General features: G+C 50.9%; 1 protein-coding gene across 7 annotated transcripts in view; it reads left to right on the plus strand.

Annotated features, from left to right (window-relative positions):
- The first annotated feature begins 912 nt into the window (after positions 1-912).
- Positions 913-19,690, plus strand: part of FBXO41 (F-box protein 41) — a 29,802-nt gene continuing 11,024 nt past the window's right edge. The window contains exons 1-7 of one of the 7 annotated variants that reach the window (XM_058428298.1): positions 913-1,286; positions 12,298-12,411; positions 13,126-13,241; positions 14,538-14,634; positions 15,661-16,703; positions 18,753-18,978; positions 19,467-19,540. In XM_058428298.1, coding sequence (XP_058284281.1) covers positions 15,799-16,703; positions 18,753-18,978; positions 19,467-19,540 — 1,205 coding nt within the window. In that variant the 5' untranslated portion in view covers positions 913-1,286; positions 12,298-12,411; positions 13,126-13,241; positions 14,538-14,634; positions 15,661-15,798. Of the gene's footprint in view, positions 1,287-9,436; positions 12,412-13,125; positions 13,242-14,537; positions 14,635-14,669; positions 14,687-15,660; positions 16,704-18,752; positions 18,979-19,466; positions 19,541-19,690 lie in introns of those variants that run through there. The other 6 variants (XM_058428300.1, XM_058428301.1, XM_058428297.1 and 3 more) reach the window with 6 other exon arrangements.

Raw genomic sequence — 19,690 nt, forward strand, 5'->3', positions numbered from 1 at the left:
AGTTGGGTTTCTGCCCTCCTGCAACCAGACTGCCCCTCAAGGCACATGTGCACAGCCCTTCCCAAGCACCACCCTCAGGCTGAAATAACACTTCCCCCTTTTCTCATCCAAGCCTCAGCTCTGCTCTGGCCTTGGTAGCCTCCAAACCCTGTGTGGTTTCTCAGCCCCACTGCAGCCCTGTGGACTTCCTCCAAGCGCACGACAGCCAGACTGTTTCTGCCTCACCAGCATGGTAGGCCTTAGGCCAAAGGCGGGGCCCTCTAGGAGCTCCACTCCCAAGAAGCCTGGCTGCTATCTTAGCCAAGTGGTGCGAGTGGATAGGAGGGAACCAGGGACCTGGAGGCCTTTTCCTCCTCCTCTAGGTCCGGGATGGGATTTGTGATGGGTACACGTGTTCTTAGGCGGCTCTTTAAGAGCAGAATTGGGTCTCCGGATGGGGTCCGGCAGCAGCTCCGCCAGTTCCCTAGGAATGCCCAGAGGGGATCATCCCAGGCGGTCTCCGCGGAGACCAAGCGTCTGACCCGAGGTCGCCGAGTGCACGACCCAGGCGCGCTGCCCCTGAGGCCGCTTAGGGACCGTGGCTCATGTCTCAGGAGTAGCGCCTGCGCCCGCCCCCTTCCGGATTCACAGAACCGCCCACCCCCGGATTTGCCCCCGCGTGGAAGCAGGCCCAAGCCAGAGTGCTAGGGTTAGGGCGGAGAGGCTCTGATTCAAGGTGGGCAACAGAAGCCACAGCTGGAGGTGCCCAGGGCGGGGAATGCACTGGGCGGTGCCAGGAGCCGGGAAGACTGGGACCCGGGAGGAGCCCGGCGCGAGCCATCCCTGCACCCACAGGGCGGCGCCGAAGACCCCTCCCCCATCGAAACCACCTTGAGCGGAAAACGTGGGGTCCCGGCGCAGCCGCTTCTGGGCGCATCTGCCGCTCCCCAGCTCGCTGGAGAGCCCGCCCCGGAGGAGGGGCCGGCTCCGCCCCACCTCCGTGCTGCCTCCCTCCCCCTTCCCTTGCTTTCCTCGGGCCGCGCGCCCCCTCCTCCCCCTCCTCCTCCTCCTCCATCCTTCCTCCCGCCGGGTTCGTGCGCCCCTCCCGCTGCGACTGGCTGGGAGGCTCGGCCGCCCCCGCCCCGAGAGGGAGGCGGGGGCGCTAGCCGCGGCGGCCACCCGAGGCTGCGGAGGGGAACGAGATCCGAGGCCCCGAGGCGGCCCTGCGTCTGGACCGGGCACGCGGGGGCTCTTCTGCGTCCCCAGCCCTGGGCCGCTGGGCCTGGCCTCGCCGCGGGGTGGAGGAGGTAAGGGCGAGTCGCGGGCACGCTGCGGGACTGCTCCCGGAGAGGGAAGGAGAGAGGACCCCAGCCACTGTCCCTTCTTCCCCTTCCTTCTCCCTCACAGCCCTCCGGAGGCCCGCGAGGCCGCCCAACCGGGAGGGATTCTGGGCAGGCCAGACCAGAGGCAGGGAAGGGGTTAATTTAAGAAATTAAAATCAGAACGTTTCGAGACCAGGCTTCCCCTCCCCCCTCTCGCCTGTCGCTCCCTGAGCCAGGTTTTGGGGCGGGGGCGGGCTCCAGAACCCCACTGGGACTCTGGACCTTGGAGAACAGGGGCCGGGGGAGGGGGGAGGGGAAGCGCCCTGAAACCCCAACCCTCCCTACCGGCTTCTGAGGGGCTGGGGGAGGGGCCTGGTGTTGAGGCCTGGCTGGGCACCTGTGCGGGTGTCTGTGCGTGCCGGTGTGCACGTGTGATAGTCTGGAGGTGTGCATGTGTGTGCACGCATGTGTCTGTCTCTTCACATCCAGTGCCTGTACTGGTGACAGTGCTCACAGTGTCTCTGAATGTGTGCGCCCCTCCGCATTGCTTTGCATGTGTGTGTGTGTGACACGGGGCCTGTGTGCACTGCCCACAGTCGGCCAGCGAGTACTGTGTGGGCCTGCTCTCTCCTTAGGTCTCTCTGCGGCGAGGGGCCCAGATGGTTTTCTGGGTGTGGGATCCAGGTTCTGGAGCCTGTGTGTGACCTTGGGAGGTGTGTGCCTGTTTGCAGGAGCAGGAGAGTAAGGGAGGGCTTAGAAGAGAAAAAGCAGTGCCAGGGCTGCTAGAAGGCAGAGGACTGGATGCATTGACCCCTGAGGGTCTTCACCAGGCTGGAGTGACTACTCTGGGAGGTATACATGTTGGGGCCACAGCCACAGGTGTGGAGAGCCAGAGCCCCAGCCTTCTTGGGGGATTCAGAGGGATTTATAGAGGCAGTGGACATTCCTTTACTCCCCACCCACAGGGGCCTAATAGAGGTATGATGGGGACAACTCCAGCTGCCTCCCCCATCCTTAGGATACCTCCACCTGCTGGCAGATGCCTCCTAAAAGTACCGAGCTTAGAGCTTCATTTCTTTGGCTTGTAAATCCATCTGTTAACATCCAAACCTTCCTTCCCCATTTCTGTAATTTCCACCTTCTCAGCCCCTTTTCTGCATGTGGATTTTATATGGAAAGAGAGGGAAAGAACTGTTGGGCCCTGAAGGCCAAGTGGGACGAAGAGAGAAGATGCCATGAATGTGATGGGGAGTTGGGGGCAGGGAGGCAGGGCCACCAGAAAACAAACTCTATTACCTTCTCAATTTTGCCTGATCTGAATTTAACAGAGAAAGAGACAGACACAGAGAGGGAGTTTGGTGATATCCACACTGTGGTTTGTAGATTTAGGAATGCCTAAATGGCTTCATTTTTGTTTTTGTTTTGGAATATTTGTTTCTTTTAAACAGGCTCTTGCTCTGTTACGAAGGCTGGAGTGCAGTGGAGTGATCATGGCTCACTGCAGCCTTGACCTCCCGGGCCCAAGTGATCCTCCCACCTCAGTCTCCCAAGTAGCTGGGACCACAGGCATATGCCACCACATCTGCCTAATTTTTTTTTTCTTTTGGTAGAGACAGGGTCTCCCTATGTTGCCCAGTCTGGTCTCAAACTCCTGGGCTCAAGTCTTCCTGCCTTAGCCTCCTGAAGTGCTGGGATTATAGCCACTGTGCCCAGCCTTGTTTTGGAATATTTGTAATGGGAAGGGGGTGATGGTTGTTGAAAAGTAATTACCATCCTGCCTTTGAATTCCCTAGATCTCTTTACCTCTCTAGTGGCCTATCACACCCTTTATCCATTCATTTAACAAATATTAGGCCAGGCACGGTGGCTCACACCTGTAATCCCAGCACTTTGGGATGCTGACGAGGATGGATCACCTGAGGTCAGGAGTTCGAGACCAGCCTGACCAACATGGAGAAACCTCATCTCTACTAAAAATACAAAAACTAGCCAGTATGGTGGTGCATGCCTGTAATCCCAGCTACTCAGGAGACTGAGGCAGAATCGCTTGAACTTGGGAGGCAGAGGTTGGGGTGAGCCAAGCTCATGCCACTGCACTCCAGCCTGGAAAACAAGAGCGAAACTCCATCTCAAAAAAAAAAAAAATTTATTGCATGCTACCATGGGCCACCCTGTGTATATTACAGTGTTAGTATGATGTTCCACTCTCAATCAGAAGGAACACAATGTGGAGACCAAGGGCATGAGCGTCAGTAATCAGGTAGTACTGGGTTCAAATCCTAGTTTATCATGGTTTTAGTTATTCATTAGGTTGTAACAGACCACCCCAGAATTTCTGGATTTAAAACAACAGTGATTTATTATTCCTTCATGGTCTGTGGGTCAGCTGTGACTGTGCCTGTGGCTGTGGGCCCTGCTGGTCTCACGTGGACTCTCACATAGCTGCATTATGTTGAGAGACTAACAGGAGAGGGACATCAAAATAGCCTCTCATTCTTCAGGGTCTTAATACACATGGCATCTAATCATTTGCTAGTCTAGCCCAAGTTTCTTATGTGGCAGCTGGATCCCAAGAGGGAGTATTCCAAGAGGACAAGTCCTAAGTTACTGCTGATCAAGCCTCTGCCTGCACCAGGCTTGCAAATGTCCAATTGGCCAAAGCAAGTCATGTGGCCAATCCCTGAGTCAGTGTGGGAGGAGAGCACATAAGGACAGGAATACTGGGAGGCATGTCTCATTGGGAACCACCAAAGCAACAGTCCATTACAGGCTTTCCTTGGGCAAGTGATTTGGACACTCTGAGCCTCAGTTTCCTCATCCTAGTATGGAAGCAGTACCACCTACTTGGCAGCATTGTTGTGAGGACCAAGTGAATAGCATGATGTCTGACCAGAATCATTAGTAGATAAGTATTCACTGTTTTGATTGTTAAACTGCAGGCACCCTAATGGCACAAATCTCATTCATTTATGTGTACCTAGTGCCTAACATGGGCCTTGTGCTGGACATCATTTGCTGGGTGGATAAAATGGAATGAAGCAGACAAGCCCTAAGCGTTAGGGCTCAGCTAGAGCAAAGCTGCAGCATTGAGAAGACACAACAAGCTCTTACCTCCCAGTAGGTGACCAGCAGAACCAGGAAGCCACCTGTTATTCAAGGTGATTCTTGGATTTACTTAATTGTAACCAGTTCATCCAGTTCCATGATGACAAGTGGTGGAAATTGCTTTGGTTACATGAAATCAATCAATTTCTCCATTATTCAGTGTGATTCTTCTAACAACATACTGATATCTACTGTGTGTTAGGATGAATCAGTTGTATTGTCTCTGCTTCCAGTGTATGTGTTAGGAGGTATTTGATGTGCAAACATGTCCATGATTATCAGTATGTGATGCTACCACATCCTTGAAGAGGTGCAGTAAGGAGTGACTCATGCAGTGATGTGATTTGAGCTGTAGAGGGAGAGGTCAAGGAAGGCTTGGTGGAAAAGGTAGCATTTGAGCTGGGCCTGCAGAATTTAGGCCCAAGAGTCCCAGGAAGAGGGATCAGTATGAGCCTAGACTTGGGGATGTGACAGCACATGGCATTTCCCCATGGAGCAAAATCTTGTAGGGCACCCTAAGAACACACATGGGAGAGAAGCAGAGACAAAAGCTAGAGCGGGCGGAGCTCAGGGATGGTTAGATTCCAGCCAGTCTTGAGGGTGGGCAAGGCTGGGTGGATGTCACCTCTCAGAAGATGGCCAGGCTTCTGAAATGTTTTTAGAATAAAAGTGACATGACTGGATCAATATATGCAGAAAACTTTGGAAGCTGTGAGAATTCAAAGCTGGGAGATTTATAGACTCCAGTTAGACAATATCAGTGGTCCAGATAGAAGGGGATATAGGTCTGAACTGGGGAAGTGGCTTTAGGAAAAGTAGACAGAATCAAATATTTAGAAGTTAGTGTGGACAAAAATCAGTGATTGATGAGATCTGAGGGGGACTGAGAATTCTGAGATGGCTTGGGTGGGGGGGGGGGGTTTGCTATCCAGGGTGCTGAATAGATAACAAAGGCATTGGTTGAGATGGGAGCCATGAGAAAGAATGTTTGAAGGCAGGTATTGGGGTATTGTGAGTTCAGTATTAGTCACATTAAGCTTTGAGCTGCCAACATTGAAATAGCACCCTTTTCATCCTCTCCCTGTCTACTGGCTGCTTCTAAGAAGCATTTTTTAAAAAAGAATTGCTATACATTTCAGGTCTAAGCCATTGAATTATTCGTGCCTTGGGCCTGCGGAAGTGAAGATATAGAGTAGAATTAGGTTAGCCTTAAGAAGCATTTAAATATGTTCAGGTCACTCCCATCTTAGAAACTGCTTCTGGATTCTCCCATGCTGCCTCCTCCTCTTCACAGTTGAGCTTCCTGTATTCACTCACTGTCTCCTCACATCCTTACCTCACTCACTCCTCAGCCCACATCAGCCAGGCCCATCAAAGCAGCAGTATTGAAAGTCCCCAGTGGGCCCTTCCCTCTTCTGCTCTTACTTGAGTTTTAAACATTATTTCTACGTTGCTCACTCCTCTCCTGGACATCCTGTCCTCCCTAAGATTCCTTGCCACAACTCCCATTTCTGCTGCTGGTTCTTAGGAACCTCTTGGTTCTTCTGCCTCTCTGAGGGTCCATCTTTTCTCCCAGCTCCCCTCTCTCTGCACCCTCTCCCTTGGACTTGCTCATTGATTAAATACTTTCCTTTTTACCCTTAAGTTGCCAAAACTGTATTTTTGGCTCCGTGTTGCAATCCATGTACTGAATATCTCTACTTCCATGGCCCACTGGAACCTCAAACTCATGGAATCCACAGCCAAAATTATCTCCCTTCAAAACTTGCCTTCCTCCATTTTTCCTCCTTACTGAGTCACATCCTCATCTCCCCAGTTGCTTAAAACCCAAACCCGAGCCTCATCCTTGAGTCCTCCCTTTCTTACCTGCCACAGTCATTCTGTCACCAGGCCTTCTTGACTCTCCTTCCTTAATTGCTCCCATATCCATCCTTCTCCCCATTTACACTCCTGCTACCTTGGTTAATAGTTTCCACTTCCAGTGTTCCAACAACCTTCTTCCTGACCTTAGCTCTCTGTATTTTGTTCTCTAAACTGTAAATCTGAGCAAGCCCTTGCCATTCATTCATTCCACAAACACTACCCCATGAGCACCTGCCCCATGCCAGGCACTGTTAGAAGTGTTGGAGAAATAGCAGTGATTGAGATATACAATGTCTCTATCTTCAAGGAGCTTACATTTTAGTTCCCTGAAGGAGGAATACTCTTTCTCACTTCCTTGCCCTTATACATGCTGTTTCATGTGCTCCGAATGTCTTTCTTCTCCTACCCCAACCTCATAATTGCTCTTCCTCACCTGGCAATTGTATTTTGCTCTTCAAGAGTCAGCTTAGATGCTACCACCTCTGGGGGCTCCCCAGTCCCCCAATTCCTCAAGTTAGGTTAAGTGTAGAATCCCGTGCCTGCCTCTTGCATAACGTTTATTTCATAATTGTATCCTCTAACACCTCAGTCAGCCCTGGAAGACAACAAACTGTTTGCAGGCCAGGACTGGATCTTGTTTGTCTTTGTCCTCAACAAACCTAGCACAGCACCTGGTATAGCTCATGGCACAGGGTAGGTACTCAGTAAATAGACATAGAATAAATTCGTGTTTGAATAGAGCTTAGGAGAGACATCTAGGCTAGAAATGCAGATTTGGGAGACTATTAGTTAGGACACTTGATTGCAAGGGACAGAAATTCAACCTGAACTACTTTAATCAAATTTGCCAATTCATATAACTGGAAAGAAGGGAAATGAATGAGTCTTAGACACCCAGGTCCTCACAGATGTGGTGAGGACTCTATAGCTCTTGGCTCAGCTTTCCTCTGAGTATTGCCACCTTGTTCCCCACCGTGCATGGGCTTTCTCCATGTGATGGGTGGAGGTTGCACAAGGCCATAGACAGCTTCACCATCCTTGCATGGGGTCCCAGAGGGACAAGAGGACTACTTTATTGTTCATATAAACTCCCAATAGAGGACTCTGTCGGCTCAGCTTGAGGAATGTGCTCAACCCTGGGTCAATCACTGTGGCCAAGATGATAGAAATACTGTGGCTGGCCAGGCCTGGGTCATGTGCCCACCTACTAGGATTGACAACCTGGCCACAACCACATAAAGTACAGAAGGGCAGCTCACTAAAGAAAGGATGAGATGTTGCTATTACCAGAAGGTGAAGAAGACTTGCTGAGCAGATGAAAATCATAATGCCCACTGCAGGGACTATCAGTGACCACATGATGGTGGAAGCCATAGAAATGCAAGATGATCTGTGTTGCTGGCAAAGTCAATGTGTGAGAATGTGACAGGAAACAGGAGCTACAGAAGACACACATCTTAAGATGGTTGGTCTTGTTTGAAGAGATAAGACTCACATGTCTATAAGCCTTAAAAAAAAAAGTACCTCTGATTAGTTCAGCCTGTAGAATCCTTCTATCCAAAGAAAACCTTGATGGGGACTTGAAAGAAAGTAGGCTTGAGATAGGCATTTCAGATACGAGGAGCATCACAGGTCTGGAGGCAGGGCCAGGCCAAAAAAGGAGGCAAGTCTTAGGGCTGCAGAGGTTGCTGATTTGGGAAGACAAGAATGCAAAGGAAAATCTTCAGCTGTTCTGTCATGGTGCTCATAGTACAGACCTGTGATGAAATTTGAACAACACTTCTGTTTTCCTTCTTCCTGCTGTCCTACCTCCCCCTGCCTTTATTGCCCTCTTGCCTGCATTCAAGCAAAGCTTCAGGCTCACGCTTAGGAGGTGCATAAATCTAGACAAAAATTTTCCTAAGATTTGTAGTCATTCCTCAGCTCCAGCAGATGGAGGGCAACTGTGAGGAGGGCTGGCCTGGGGTGAAGAGGCACCTGGACCCCAGAAGTCCCTCTCCTCCTCCACCTTACACATCCATCCACAGGCTGATACCCCCAGACTTTCCCCTTCCCCTGCTCTCTGGCAGCCTGGCTAGCAGGATGCTGTGAGGCAAAAAGGGGCACTTCAAAAGTGTATGGTGAGAGAGGGCAGGGTGGGGAGAAGGCTGGCTACTTCTGGGGCCCTGAAAGATGCCCCCCACAGGAAGGACCAGCACTTAGTTAAGATGAACAGATACACACAGATAACCTGACACCAGGCTCACCATACATTATAGAATATCCTTGTTCTTGAATAGTTCCGTATGTGTGTGAACTCTAGAATATCTCTGGTCACTTTGCCATCTTCTTCAGTTTTGTCTATAGTTATTAGTCTATTCAAGTTTTCTATTCTTGAGTCAATTTTGATAATTTATATTTTCCTAGAAAAGCATTCAGTTCACCCAGATTTTCAAAAATTTGGGCCAAGAGTTGTACCTGGTAGTAATTTAAGAAAATCTCTGTGCCAGCTGTTATCTTTTTTTCCCCATGTGTTATATATATAAATGCATTCTCTCTCCCTCCCTCCCTCCCTCCCTCCCTTCCTCCCTCCCTCCCTCCCTCTCTCTCTCTCTCTCTCTGAATAGATTTGCCAGAGAGCTATTTATTTTGCTGGTCTTTTCAAAGAACCATCTTTTGGATTTACTTCTCAAGGCTACATTTTGGGTTTTAATATACCCAAAGGATGGTAATGTTGAAACAATTACTACACACCATTTTTTTTTCTTTTTTTGAGATGGAGTTTTGCTCTTGTTGCCCAGGCTGGAGTGCAATGGCGGAATGGCTCATTGCAACCTCCACCTCCTGGGTTTAAGTGATTATGCTGCCTCAGCCTCCTGAGTAGCTGGGATTACAGCCACCTGCCACCATGCCTGTCTAATTTTTGTATTTTTAGTAGAGACAGGGTTTCACCCTGTTGGCCAGGCTGGTCTCAAACTCCTGACCTCAGGTGATCCACCCGCCTCAGCCTCCCGAAGGGCTGGGATTACAGACGTGAGCCACCACACCCAGCCTACATATCATTTTTTTAAAAAAAAAAAAAGTTAAGTCTTGGCCAGGTGTGGTGGCTCACACCTGTAATCCTAGCACTTTGGGAGGCAGAGGCAAGAGGATCACCTGAGGTCAAGAGTTCAAGACCAGCCTGGCCAACATGGTGAAACCCCCTCTCTACTAAAAATACAAAAATTAGCTGGGCGTGGTGGCACACGCCTGTAATCCCAGCTACTCAGGAGACTGAGGCGGGAGAATCACTTGAACCCAGGGGGTGGAGGTTGCAGTGAGCCAAGATTGCGCCACTTCACTCCAGCCTGAGAGACAGAGCGAAACTCTGTCCAAAAAAAAAAAAAAAAGAAAAAAAGTTAAGGCTCGTCTCATATATACTAAGGTATTTATGGATGAAATAATATGATATTTAGGATTTGCTGGAAATTATCCAATAGTGGGGGCAGGGCAAGTGTGAAGCAGGGAAGTAGTGTGCAGATGAAAAATAATTGGCCATGAGCTGAGAATTCTTGAAGCTAGATGATGGGTACCTAGGAGTTCATCATAATACTGTCTCTATTTTTGAACATGTGTGGAAATGTCTATAATGGAAAGTTGGTTTTTAAAAATTCCTATCACACCATGCACACCAAAAATTTCTAGCTGGGTTATAAAATGCAAATGGGCCAGGTGTGGTGGCTCACACTTGTAATCCCAGCACTTTGGCAGGCCAAGGTGGGCAGATCACCTGAGGTCAAGAGTTCAAGACCAGCCTGGACAACATGGTGAAATGCTGTCTCTATTAAAAATAGAAAAATTAGCCATGTGTGGTGGTGGGTGCTTGTAATCCCAGCTACTTGGGAGGCTGAGGCAGGATAATCACTTGAACCCAGGACGTGGAGGTTGCAGTGAGCCAACATCGCCACACCACTGTATTCCAACCTGGGCGACAAAGTGAAACTCTGTCTAAAAAAAAAGGGCCGGGCGCGGTGGCTGATGCCTGTAATCCCAGCACTTTGGGAGGCTGAGGCAGGCGGATCACGAGGTCAGGAGATCGAGACTATCCTGGCTGACACGGTGAAACCCCGTCTCTACTAAAAATACAAAAAATTAGCCGGGCGTGGTGGCGGGCGCCTGTAGTCCCAGCTACTCGGGAGGCTGAGGCAGGAGAATGGCGTGAACCCGGGAGGCAGAGGTGGCAGTGATTGCAGTGAGCTGAGATCACGCCATTGCACTGCAGCCTGGGCGACAGAGCGAGACTCCGTCTCCAATAAAAAAAAAAGAAAAGAAAAAAAATCCAAATGTAGGCCAGATGCAGTGGTTCAGGCCTACAATCCCAGCACTTTGGGAGGTTAAGGTGGGTGGATCATTTGAGCCTATCACTTTCTGACGGGCCTGGGCAACATAGTGAGACCCTGTTTCTAAAAAAAAAAAAAATCCAAAAGGAAATCATACAGCCTAAAGTATTTATATACCACCAAGTCATTGTCAGTTTATGGTATTATGGCTATTTGTTTAAAGCCCTTAATTCTAAAAAATATTCTGGAATTTTAAAAAAAGGAAATCACAAGTATCGAAAGAAAACATATGTAACTGTTTATAATCTTTGGGTAGGGAGAGATTTCCTAAGCATAATAACAAAATCCGATTTTACTGTGGCATAATTTAAAACTCTAGTATATCAATAAAGACCATAAACAAAAGTAAAAGCCAATCAACACACTTGAGAAAAATATTTGAGGTATATAAATGACACAGGATCAATAATATTAAAAGCTTTTGTAAATCGATAAGAAAATATGAATGTTCAGTATGAAAATGAGCGAAGTAGTGCACAGGCAAGTTACTGAAAAGATAGAAATGGCCAGTGTATGTGTGAAAAACTGTCCAGCCATCACAATCAAGGACATGCAAGTGAAACAGCCAGGACACTTTCCAGTTTCAAATTGGCAAGAGCACAGGGGCCAGATCGTGAAGCTGAGGAGTTTGGCTGCAGTTGGTAGTGGATGGGGGTGCCCTTGAAGGAGTCTGAGCAGAGGAATCCAATGCCTTTACAGATGGAATAGAGCTGTGGGACTGAAGGCTGGGCCAGCAGTCTAGATGTGATGAGGTTGTGGCCTGGAAGAGTACAAAGCATGAGAAAAGAACAGTTGGGTTGAAAGCACTTGCAAGGAAAAACCAGTAGGTCTTGATGGTTAGCAGAGAGAAAAATCAAGATGGCCAGTGGCGTGGCTGGGAGGACAGTGACACCAAAGGAAACGGGTGCTGGGTAGTAGGTGAGGAGAAGTCTGGGATTTGTTTTTGACACTGTGGGCCATTGTGTTAGTCTGGAGTCTCATTACTAGAGACTGGCAACCGACCCAAATGATAAAAGCTTCAAAAACATTTGCAACCCTTCTCAATGGTCAAGTCCTGGGTTAGAGCTTCAGGCACATCTGGATGTGGATGCTCAAATATCATCAGGGGTCCTTTACTTCTTTTGTCTCAAAGAGAGGACAAAAATGGCCACAAGAGCCTCTAGGCTCACAGCCTACCAACTGAGCACAGCTCTCAAAGTGACTGTATTGGCCCAGATTGAGAAATGAGTCCATTACTGACCTGACCACTGTGATTCTAATGGAACAGACTGAGGTCATGTGTGTTCCCTGGGAGCCAATGGAAGCTGTGAGCCCTACCCAAATCTATTCAAAGCGCAGGCGATGGTTCTCAAAGGGAAAATTGGGGATCAATTCACAATAAAGAGGGACTAGAGCTGGGCAGCAAAAACAATAAAAGTCCACTGTATTTCACTTCTTAGATGTCCAAGATCGACACAGACCCCCTTTACTGTGTCATTTTAAAAAATATTTTCCTGTTTATCATAATGCAACTATCCCTCACCAAACTTAAAGCACAGTTATCCCACTTTTGGGAGGAGACATTCCAGGTTTTCAGCCAGTTACCACATCTATCCCCAATTCAACATCTTGGCAATGGCAAGGGGCTGTTTGTTTGGTTAGGTACTAAGCTCATGGTCTTTCCATTTAAGGCCCAACTACAATGAGGGAGAGAAAATTGTATAGCTGAAAGAAGAAAAACCCTCCTAGTTGAAGAGGGGGGTGAGGAGAAAACCTGGACCATGGTCCACATGCTTGACTGAATGGTGAGGAAGAGGTTCCCTGGTACACCAGTCTCACTGCTCTGATTTTGCTGTCTCTGTGAGAGGGGCTGAGGGGTGCAGGTTTGGGGAGGTTCAGGGCAACCATAGGGGCTGAGCAATCCTTTGGTTTGTGGGGGCTTTCTGGCAATACAATTCCCTTAATCCCTGGGAGGCTTTTCAGTCCGTTTGCATTTGGTTATCCCTAGAGCTATTAACCAAAGCTAGAGACCTCTATGAAAGTTATGATTCTTGAATGAAGTCCCTGGTGGTGGTGTAGAAGGAGGGGAGGGGTTATCTCTTAGCAACAGGCCCCAATGTTCTGCCCATCCCAGGAGCCCTTGGTTCTGCAGCCTCTAGCTGGGCCTCTGCCACAGGGCAATGCAAACTCCTAGTTTGGGGAGGGAGGCAGAAGGTCATCTGCCCCTTCTCACTGAAGCTGCATCCCAATGGAAGGCTGCTTATGATGGAAGCTTCTGTCCAGCTGGGAGGGCACAGCAGGAAGGGTTCAGCAGGGCCCGAGGAGTTGAGTACCTGTCAGGCCCCAGGCTTATTTCCCTCTTAGTTCCCAGCCTCTTTGTTTTTGCTTGAGCTGACTTTAGCTTGAAGCAAAGAACTGGCTCTTAATTATCTGACTCTCAGCCATATTGAATTACTACTGGCTGCAGGCAGAAAGGGCCTCTCTGGGCAAGCCCAAATTTTCTTCCTCTCTGCTTTCAGATGGGCTCCTTTCAGCCAGAGTGTGTCTCTTGCTTGTTGGACCTTACTGAGGCCATTGGAAAGACACTCCCAACATCCTGACATTTTTCTACAAATCCCCTAATGTTCCAGCCATGGTAGGTACATGGCCTGAGCTCCAGGGATGGTGGGAGACAGTTTAATCATCTGCTTTGCTGCTGCTCTGTTCACCAACCTGTGAGTGGGGAATGGGGGAAGTAGTGCCAGCTTATGCCCCCCTCCTTAGTTCAGCTAATTTCTTTTGTGGGTCTATTAAAAATTTGCATCTCTGATTCTAATTTCTTGGTTAGGATATTTTCTGGGTGCAAGTAACACAGACCCAACTGTAACTAGCTTAAGCAAAAAAGGGAAATAGGGGCTAGGTGCAGTGGCTCACACCTATAATCCCAACACTTTCGAAGGCCGAGGCAGGTGGATCACTTGAGGTCAGGAGTTCAAGACTAGCCTGGCCACCATGGTGAAATCCTGTCTCTACTAAAAATACAACAATTAGCTGGGCATGGTGGCACATGCCTGTACTCCCAGCTACTCGGGAGGCTAAGGCAGGAGAATTGCTTGAACTTTGGAAGGGGAGGTTGTAGTGAGCCGAGACTGCACCACTGCACTCCAGCCCGGGTGAAAGAGTGAGACTCCATCTCAAAAAAAAAAAAAGAAGTGGGGGGGTGCAGAATTGATTGGCTTGTGTAACTGAACAGGCCAGGCTCTCAAACAGTGTCTGTGAGGAATGTCTTTCTCCATCTAAGTTTTGCTTCTCTGGGTTGGCTTCATTCCCAGGTGTCTCCTCCCAAAAGGAGAAAGGATGGCACCAGCAGCTCTGGCCTTCTCCATCAGCTTAGAAACCTGATCCCAAAGACAATGCTTTCCCCCAGTCATTCCAGAAGAGTCCTGGGGCTCACTGGCTCAACTTTGGTGCTCTGTGTTTACCCCACGACTGATTTGCCAGGCCTATGTCACATCCCCAAGACCATGTGGACTGAGAAAGTGGGGAAGGATGGCTCCCTATGGTCAAAGCAGGGTGCTATTACCAGGAGGAGGACTGGATGCTGGGCTGGCAAAAGGAACAGACATCCACCCATACATCCTGTGGAAATGCCACAAGGCAACACAACTATGCGGCAGGTCAGGATGGAGAAGTAGAGCTTACAGGTGCGAGTAAACCTGTGTGAGGGAAGCCGACTGCCTTCCTAGGGGGAGGATAGAGATGGAGGGCTCCAGAGGCAGACCTCAGGAAATGAGGACGTTTAGGAAGGCAGCAAGAACAGGAAGTTGCAGAACCCAGGGGAAAATCCAGACAGGAAAGCTCATGGCAGCCTGTGAAGATGGAGGGGTCAACAGTATCAGCCATGGGACCAAGTAGGTGAAGACCCTTGATGACAACTGGCTTGTCTGATCAGCAGGTGGTCTGTGACCTTGATCACAGGGCAGTGGAAGCCCAATTGCAGGCAATTAGGAAGAGGATGGCAGTGAGGAATGGGATGGAGACCCCACAAGGTAGGAGAAGAGTGACAGGAAGCCAGAGATGGAGGGGCAGCAGGAGTTGACGGTGAGCAGGGTTGGGATGCCAGAATTGGTGGGGGGATGGAAGGACCTTGTGCCAAAAGGGGTGTGGGGAGGATGGATAATAAAGCCCTTGGGGTAAAGGCGGGTCAGGGACACTTACTGGAAGCCTTCCTCACCTTTTCTAGGTCTGAGAAAAAGACCTAAGGGCCTGTAGTAGTAGGGATAGGAGGATATGGTGCAGAAGTCGGGACAGAACAAACAGTGACACATGTGATATCATTACGTAGAGTGATGTCTTGGTCACTGCAACATGGTACCAATAGTTCCAGCCTGTGTGGGGGTGCAGTCTGCAAAAAATGAAAATAAGCATACATGTTCTTTCCAAGGATTTTTACACTCATTTTAAGTATACAGCTTGATGATTATTTAAATATGTACACAACTGTATAACCACCACTCAGAGCAGATAGAGAACATTCTCCGCATCACATAAAGCTGCCTCCTGCCCCTTCCCAGTCCATGTAGCCCCCAGCTGGGGACCTCTATGCCGACTTCATCATCAATTGTGTCTGTTCTTGAACTCCATCTCTCTGGAATTCTACAGCATGCACTCTTTGGTCTGGCTTCTTTCATGCAACATAATATTGGATGGACTCATCCATGTCACTGTGTACCAATAGTTTCTTTTCTTATTGCTGGGTAGATTCCATCATGAATATGCTACAGTTTAACCGTTCTACCATTGCTGGGCACTTGGGTCGTTTCCAGGTTGGAACCATTATAAATAAAAGTGATCACGCGCCTGCCCCTTTAAAAACAGATTATCTCATTCTCTCGCTGTCTCTTGCACATATACAGGCCCTCGCACAGGTGCCAGAGCAGGCCAGCCTCCTCTGGGAGGTCTCCCATTGCCCCTCAATGCTGATTTCCTCATGGCTGGGGGATGCGGGCTCCGGGCTGGGAGCCGGGGTGGGAGCAGCGATACCCTCTTCCTAAGACTCATCGCGTCTCTTCCAGCCTCCTCGCCCCAGGCCGCGGGCGCCCTGAGCCTTCCTGACCCCGCAGGGGGCCTCGCCCGCAGTCCCCCATGAGCGCGCCGGGCTGACCGGCGGGGCGGCCGCGGTGGAGCCCGCGTGCCGCGGGGGCGGCGGGGCCATGGCCTCGCTGGACCTGCCGTACCGCTGCCCCCGCTGCGGGGAGCACAAGCGCTTCCGGAGCCTGTCGTCGCTGCGCGCGCACCTGGAGTACAGCCACACCTACGAGACGCTCTACATCCTCTCCAAGACTAACAGCATCTGCGACGGCGCCGCCGCCGCCGCGGCTGCCGCGGCGGCCGCCTCGGGCTTCCCGCTAGCTCCCGAGCCCGCCGCCCTGCTGGCCGTGCCCGGCGCCCGGCGAGAGGTCTTCGAGAGCACGTCCTTCCAAGGCAAGGAGCAGGCGGCCGGGCCGTCGCCCGCGGCGCCGCACCTGCTTCACCACCACCATCACCACGCGCCCCTCGCCCACTTCCCCGGCGACCTGGTGCCCGCTAGCCTGCCTTGTGAGGAGTTGGCTGAGCCGGGCCTCGTGCCCGCCGCCGCAGCGCGCTATGCGCTGCGCGAGATCGAGATCCCGCTGGGGGAGCTGTTCGCCCGCAAGTCCGTGGCGTCCTCGGCGTGCTCGACGCCGCCGCCTGGGCCCGGCCCCGGCCCTTGCCCCGGGCCTGCCTCCGCTTCGCCCGCGTCCCCCTCACCCGCTGATGTGGCCTACGAAGAAGGCCTGGCGCGCCTCAAGATCCGCGCGCTGGAGAAGCTGGAGGTGGACCGGCGGCTGGAGCGGCTGAGCGAGGAGGTGGAGCAGAAGATAGCGGGCCAGGTGGGCCGGCTGCAGGCCGAGCTGGAGCGCAAGGCGGCCGAACTGGAGACTGCGCGGCAGGAGAGTGCGAGGCTCGGGCGCGAGAAGGAGGAACTGGAGGAGCGCGCGTCTGAGCTCTCCCGCCAGGTAGACGTGAGCGTAGAGCTGCTGGCCTCACTCAAGCAGGACCTGGTGCACAAGGAACAGGAGCTGAGCCGGAAGCAGCAGTGAGTAGACCCATGGGGCCCTGTGGGTGGTTGTGCCTGTGCGGGTCACTGTGCCACCACCACCACCACCACCGTGGGCGTGCCTGAGTGTGTGTGTATGTGGCCATGGCTTTGTAATAGAGGATCTGTGGCCAGGAGCATGCATGCGGGGCCAAGAGTGTCATGATGATGTGTGTTTGGTACTGTGAGGACATGGCACTGTGACCCTGTGCCTCTTTGTGAAGTCTGCCTTTCTCGTTCTCTGTCCTAGACAAGCCAACCCCTGCATTTTGGCACCAGATCCTCTTCTCTTTTGCCTACCCAAAGATACAGCTCAACTCTCCCCTCTCCCTTTTCCATCATCAGATTTTCTGTTTCTGCATATTTCTAAAAGCATACAGACATGTAATTTCTCCCATCTGCCATAACCCTCTTCCCCTTAAGCTACTGCCCCTTTTCTCTCCTCCTTACAGAAAACTCCTTGTATTTGTTTATAATTCTTGTCTCCAATTTCTTTCCTCACTTTCTTTCTTGAACCCAGGCTGATCGGGTTTCCACCTCTACCAGGGTCCCCATGTCACCAGCGACCTTCCTGTTGCTAAGGCCTAGCCATCGTCTTACTTGGCCCATTGGTGGCATTTGACATAGCTGATCCCTGACATGCCTTCTTCACTTGGCTTCCGGGACACTCTTGGGATTTCCTTCTATCTGTCTCAATCTTCTTCATTTCTCTGGTCTTTAAATGTGGGATTATGAACTACAGATGGCCCCTGACTTACAATGGCTTGACACAATTTTTTGATTTTCCGATGCTACAAAAGCATCATGCAGTCAGTAGAAACTGTACTGTATGAAAATGAAAAACAGTATGTACAACCATACTGTTTTTTTCAGTACAGTATTCAATAAATTACATGAGATCAACACTTTTTTTTATAAAATAGACTTTGTGTTCAGTGACTTTGTCCAACTATAGGTTAATATAAGTGCTCTGAGCACATTTAAGGCAAGCCAGGCTAAGCACTGATGTTCAGTAGGTTAAGTGCATTAAATGCATTTTTGACTGATGATATTTTCAACTTACAATGGGTTGAGGGGGATGTATCCCCATTGTAAGCCAAGGAGCATTTGTATATAGATGTTATTTATGTGTCCCCATTGTGATATAAGCTCCATAAAGGCAGGAGTTGTTCACTGCTATTTCCCCAATACCTAGAACAGTGCCTGGCACCTAGAAGGTGTTCAATAAATGTTGAATGGATGCACAAACAACCGGGAATGCATTTGGGAGGAAGTACGCACGTGATTCTAAGTGTGCCATGTGTTCACGCAGCTCCTACAAGTTGGTGCAAACTATCAGTATGCTTCCGCATTTGAGTGTATTCCTCTGTGGGTTGATGTGACTTAGTGTGTATTTTTGAAGGTTCCTGCAAGTATGTTTGACTGTGTCGGTGGTACTGTGTCTCCATGGTTCTTTGCGTGTCTCACACGTGAGCACATGCCCAAGCTGGAACATGATGTGACTACATGAACATGAATATGTGGGGCTGTGCCTGGGGCTGTGTAATGGGCTCTGTGTGGGGATATGTGACATGGCTGGTGGCTCTAAGTGTGTGCCTAGGAGTGTTGTGTTGGGATGCTGGGTATTGAAGGACATGCACATGTGACTGAACATGTCTGTGTTTCTGTATGAGAGAGATGTGTCTGATTATGGCATATGGATGTACATGGGGTACGTGTGTGGGGATGTATGTGTGCCTGGGGTTGTGTGGGACTGAGTATGCCTGATTATTTCTGTGGAGAGCAGGGTGTGTAGTATTTCTGTGGAGAGCAGGGTCTGAGGCCGGGTGGGTGGGGTGTGAGTCTGTGGCTTGGAGTGCATGCATGCATTTCTGTATGTGTCATCGTGCGGGGCCATGTGCTAGGCCTGTTCTGCAGGAACCCATGTGACCATAAGCAGACACCGCAGGCAGCTGTGCTGGTGTCTCCCCGCACTGGCCAGGCTCTCCTCCAGAGGGTGGGTGGGCAGGCAGGCTGAGGCTCTGGGGTAAGAGACTGTTCTGGGCCCAGGGAGGTGGTGCAGATCGACCAGTTCCTGAAGGAGACGGCGGCGCGGGAGGCCAGCGCCAAGCTGCGGCTGCAGCAGTTCATTGAGGAGCTCCTTGAGCGGGCTGACCGTGCCGAGCGGCAGCTGCAGGTCATCAGCAGCAGCTGTGGCAGCACGCCCAGCGCCAGCCTGGGCCGTGGAGGTGGGGGCGGTGGTGCTGGCCCCAATGCCCGGGGCCCAGGCAGAATGGTGAGTGCCTACCTGCCTTCCCTCCTCTACCTGCACACCTGGCCCCAACAACCTCACCTTTCACGTGGCTGGACATCTCCCCATGATGCCCCATTTGACCCTTCTTTGGCTTTTCCCCCACGAGCAGATGCCAGGAACAGGGGAGCCCCTCTGATTGGGCAGGAGTGCCAGTGCCAGCCCCCGAGGCTGTAGTGAGATATAATTCAGTGGCCCCAGCCCTCAGGGGCTATCTCTGCCCATCCCTGCAAATGAGAGTCCAGGAGCCACAAGCTGGGGTCCAGGGTGTTGGGTGGGTGTGGGGAGGGGCTGGTGAGCCTGCCTCTCTGGGCTGTCTGTCTGTCCATTTGTCCATCTTTCCCAACTATTTTCCCTTCTCTCTCCTCTCCCCCATCTCCTCTCCATCTTTTGCCCTGTTTCCCCTGCTATTCCTGCTCATCCTCTTGCCTCCTCCGCCCCTCTCCTTTACCTCCTGCTCTGGGGGCCCACAGCGAGAACACCACGTGGGCCCGGCCGTGCCTAACACATATGCAGTGTCACGGCATGGCTCCTCTCCCAGCACAGGGTAAGCCTCGGGCCCAGCCCACCCCATGCAGCCCACCCTCACCCTGGAAAGATCCGCTGGCCTGTCTGGGGCTTGTGTCATCCTCCTGCCCCTACCCTCCCTGGGTCACGTGTGTCTGCCTTTCCACACCCAGAGGAGGCTTTTGGAAAG

This window comes from Hylobates moloch, unplaced genomic scaffold (assembly GCF_009828535.3).
Source record: "Hylobates moloch isolate HMO894 unplaced genomic scaffold, HMol_V3 SCAFFOLD_15, whole genome shotgun sequence".
NCBI classification, from domain to species: domain Eukaryota; kingdom Metazoa; phylum Chordata; class Mammalia; order Primates; family Hylobatidae; genus Hylobates; species Hylobates moloch.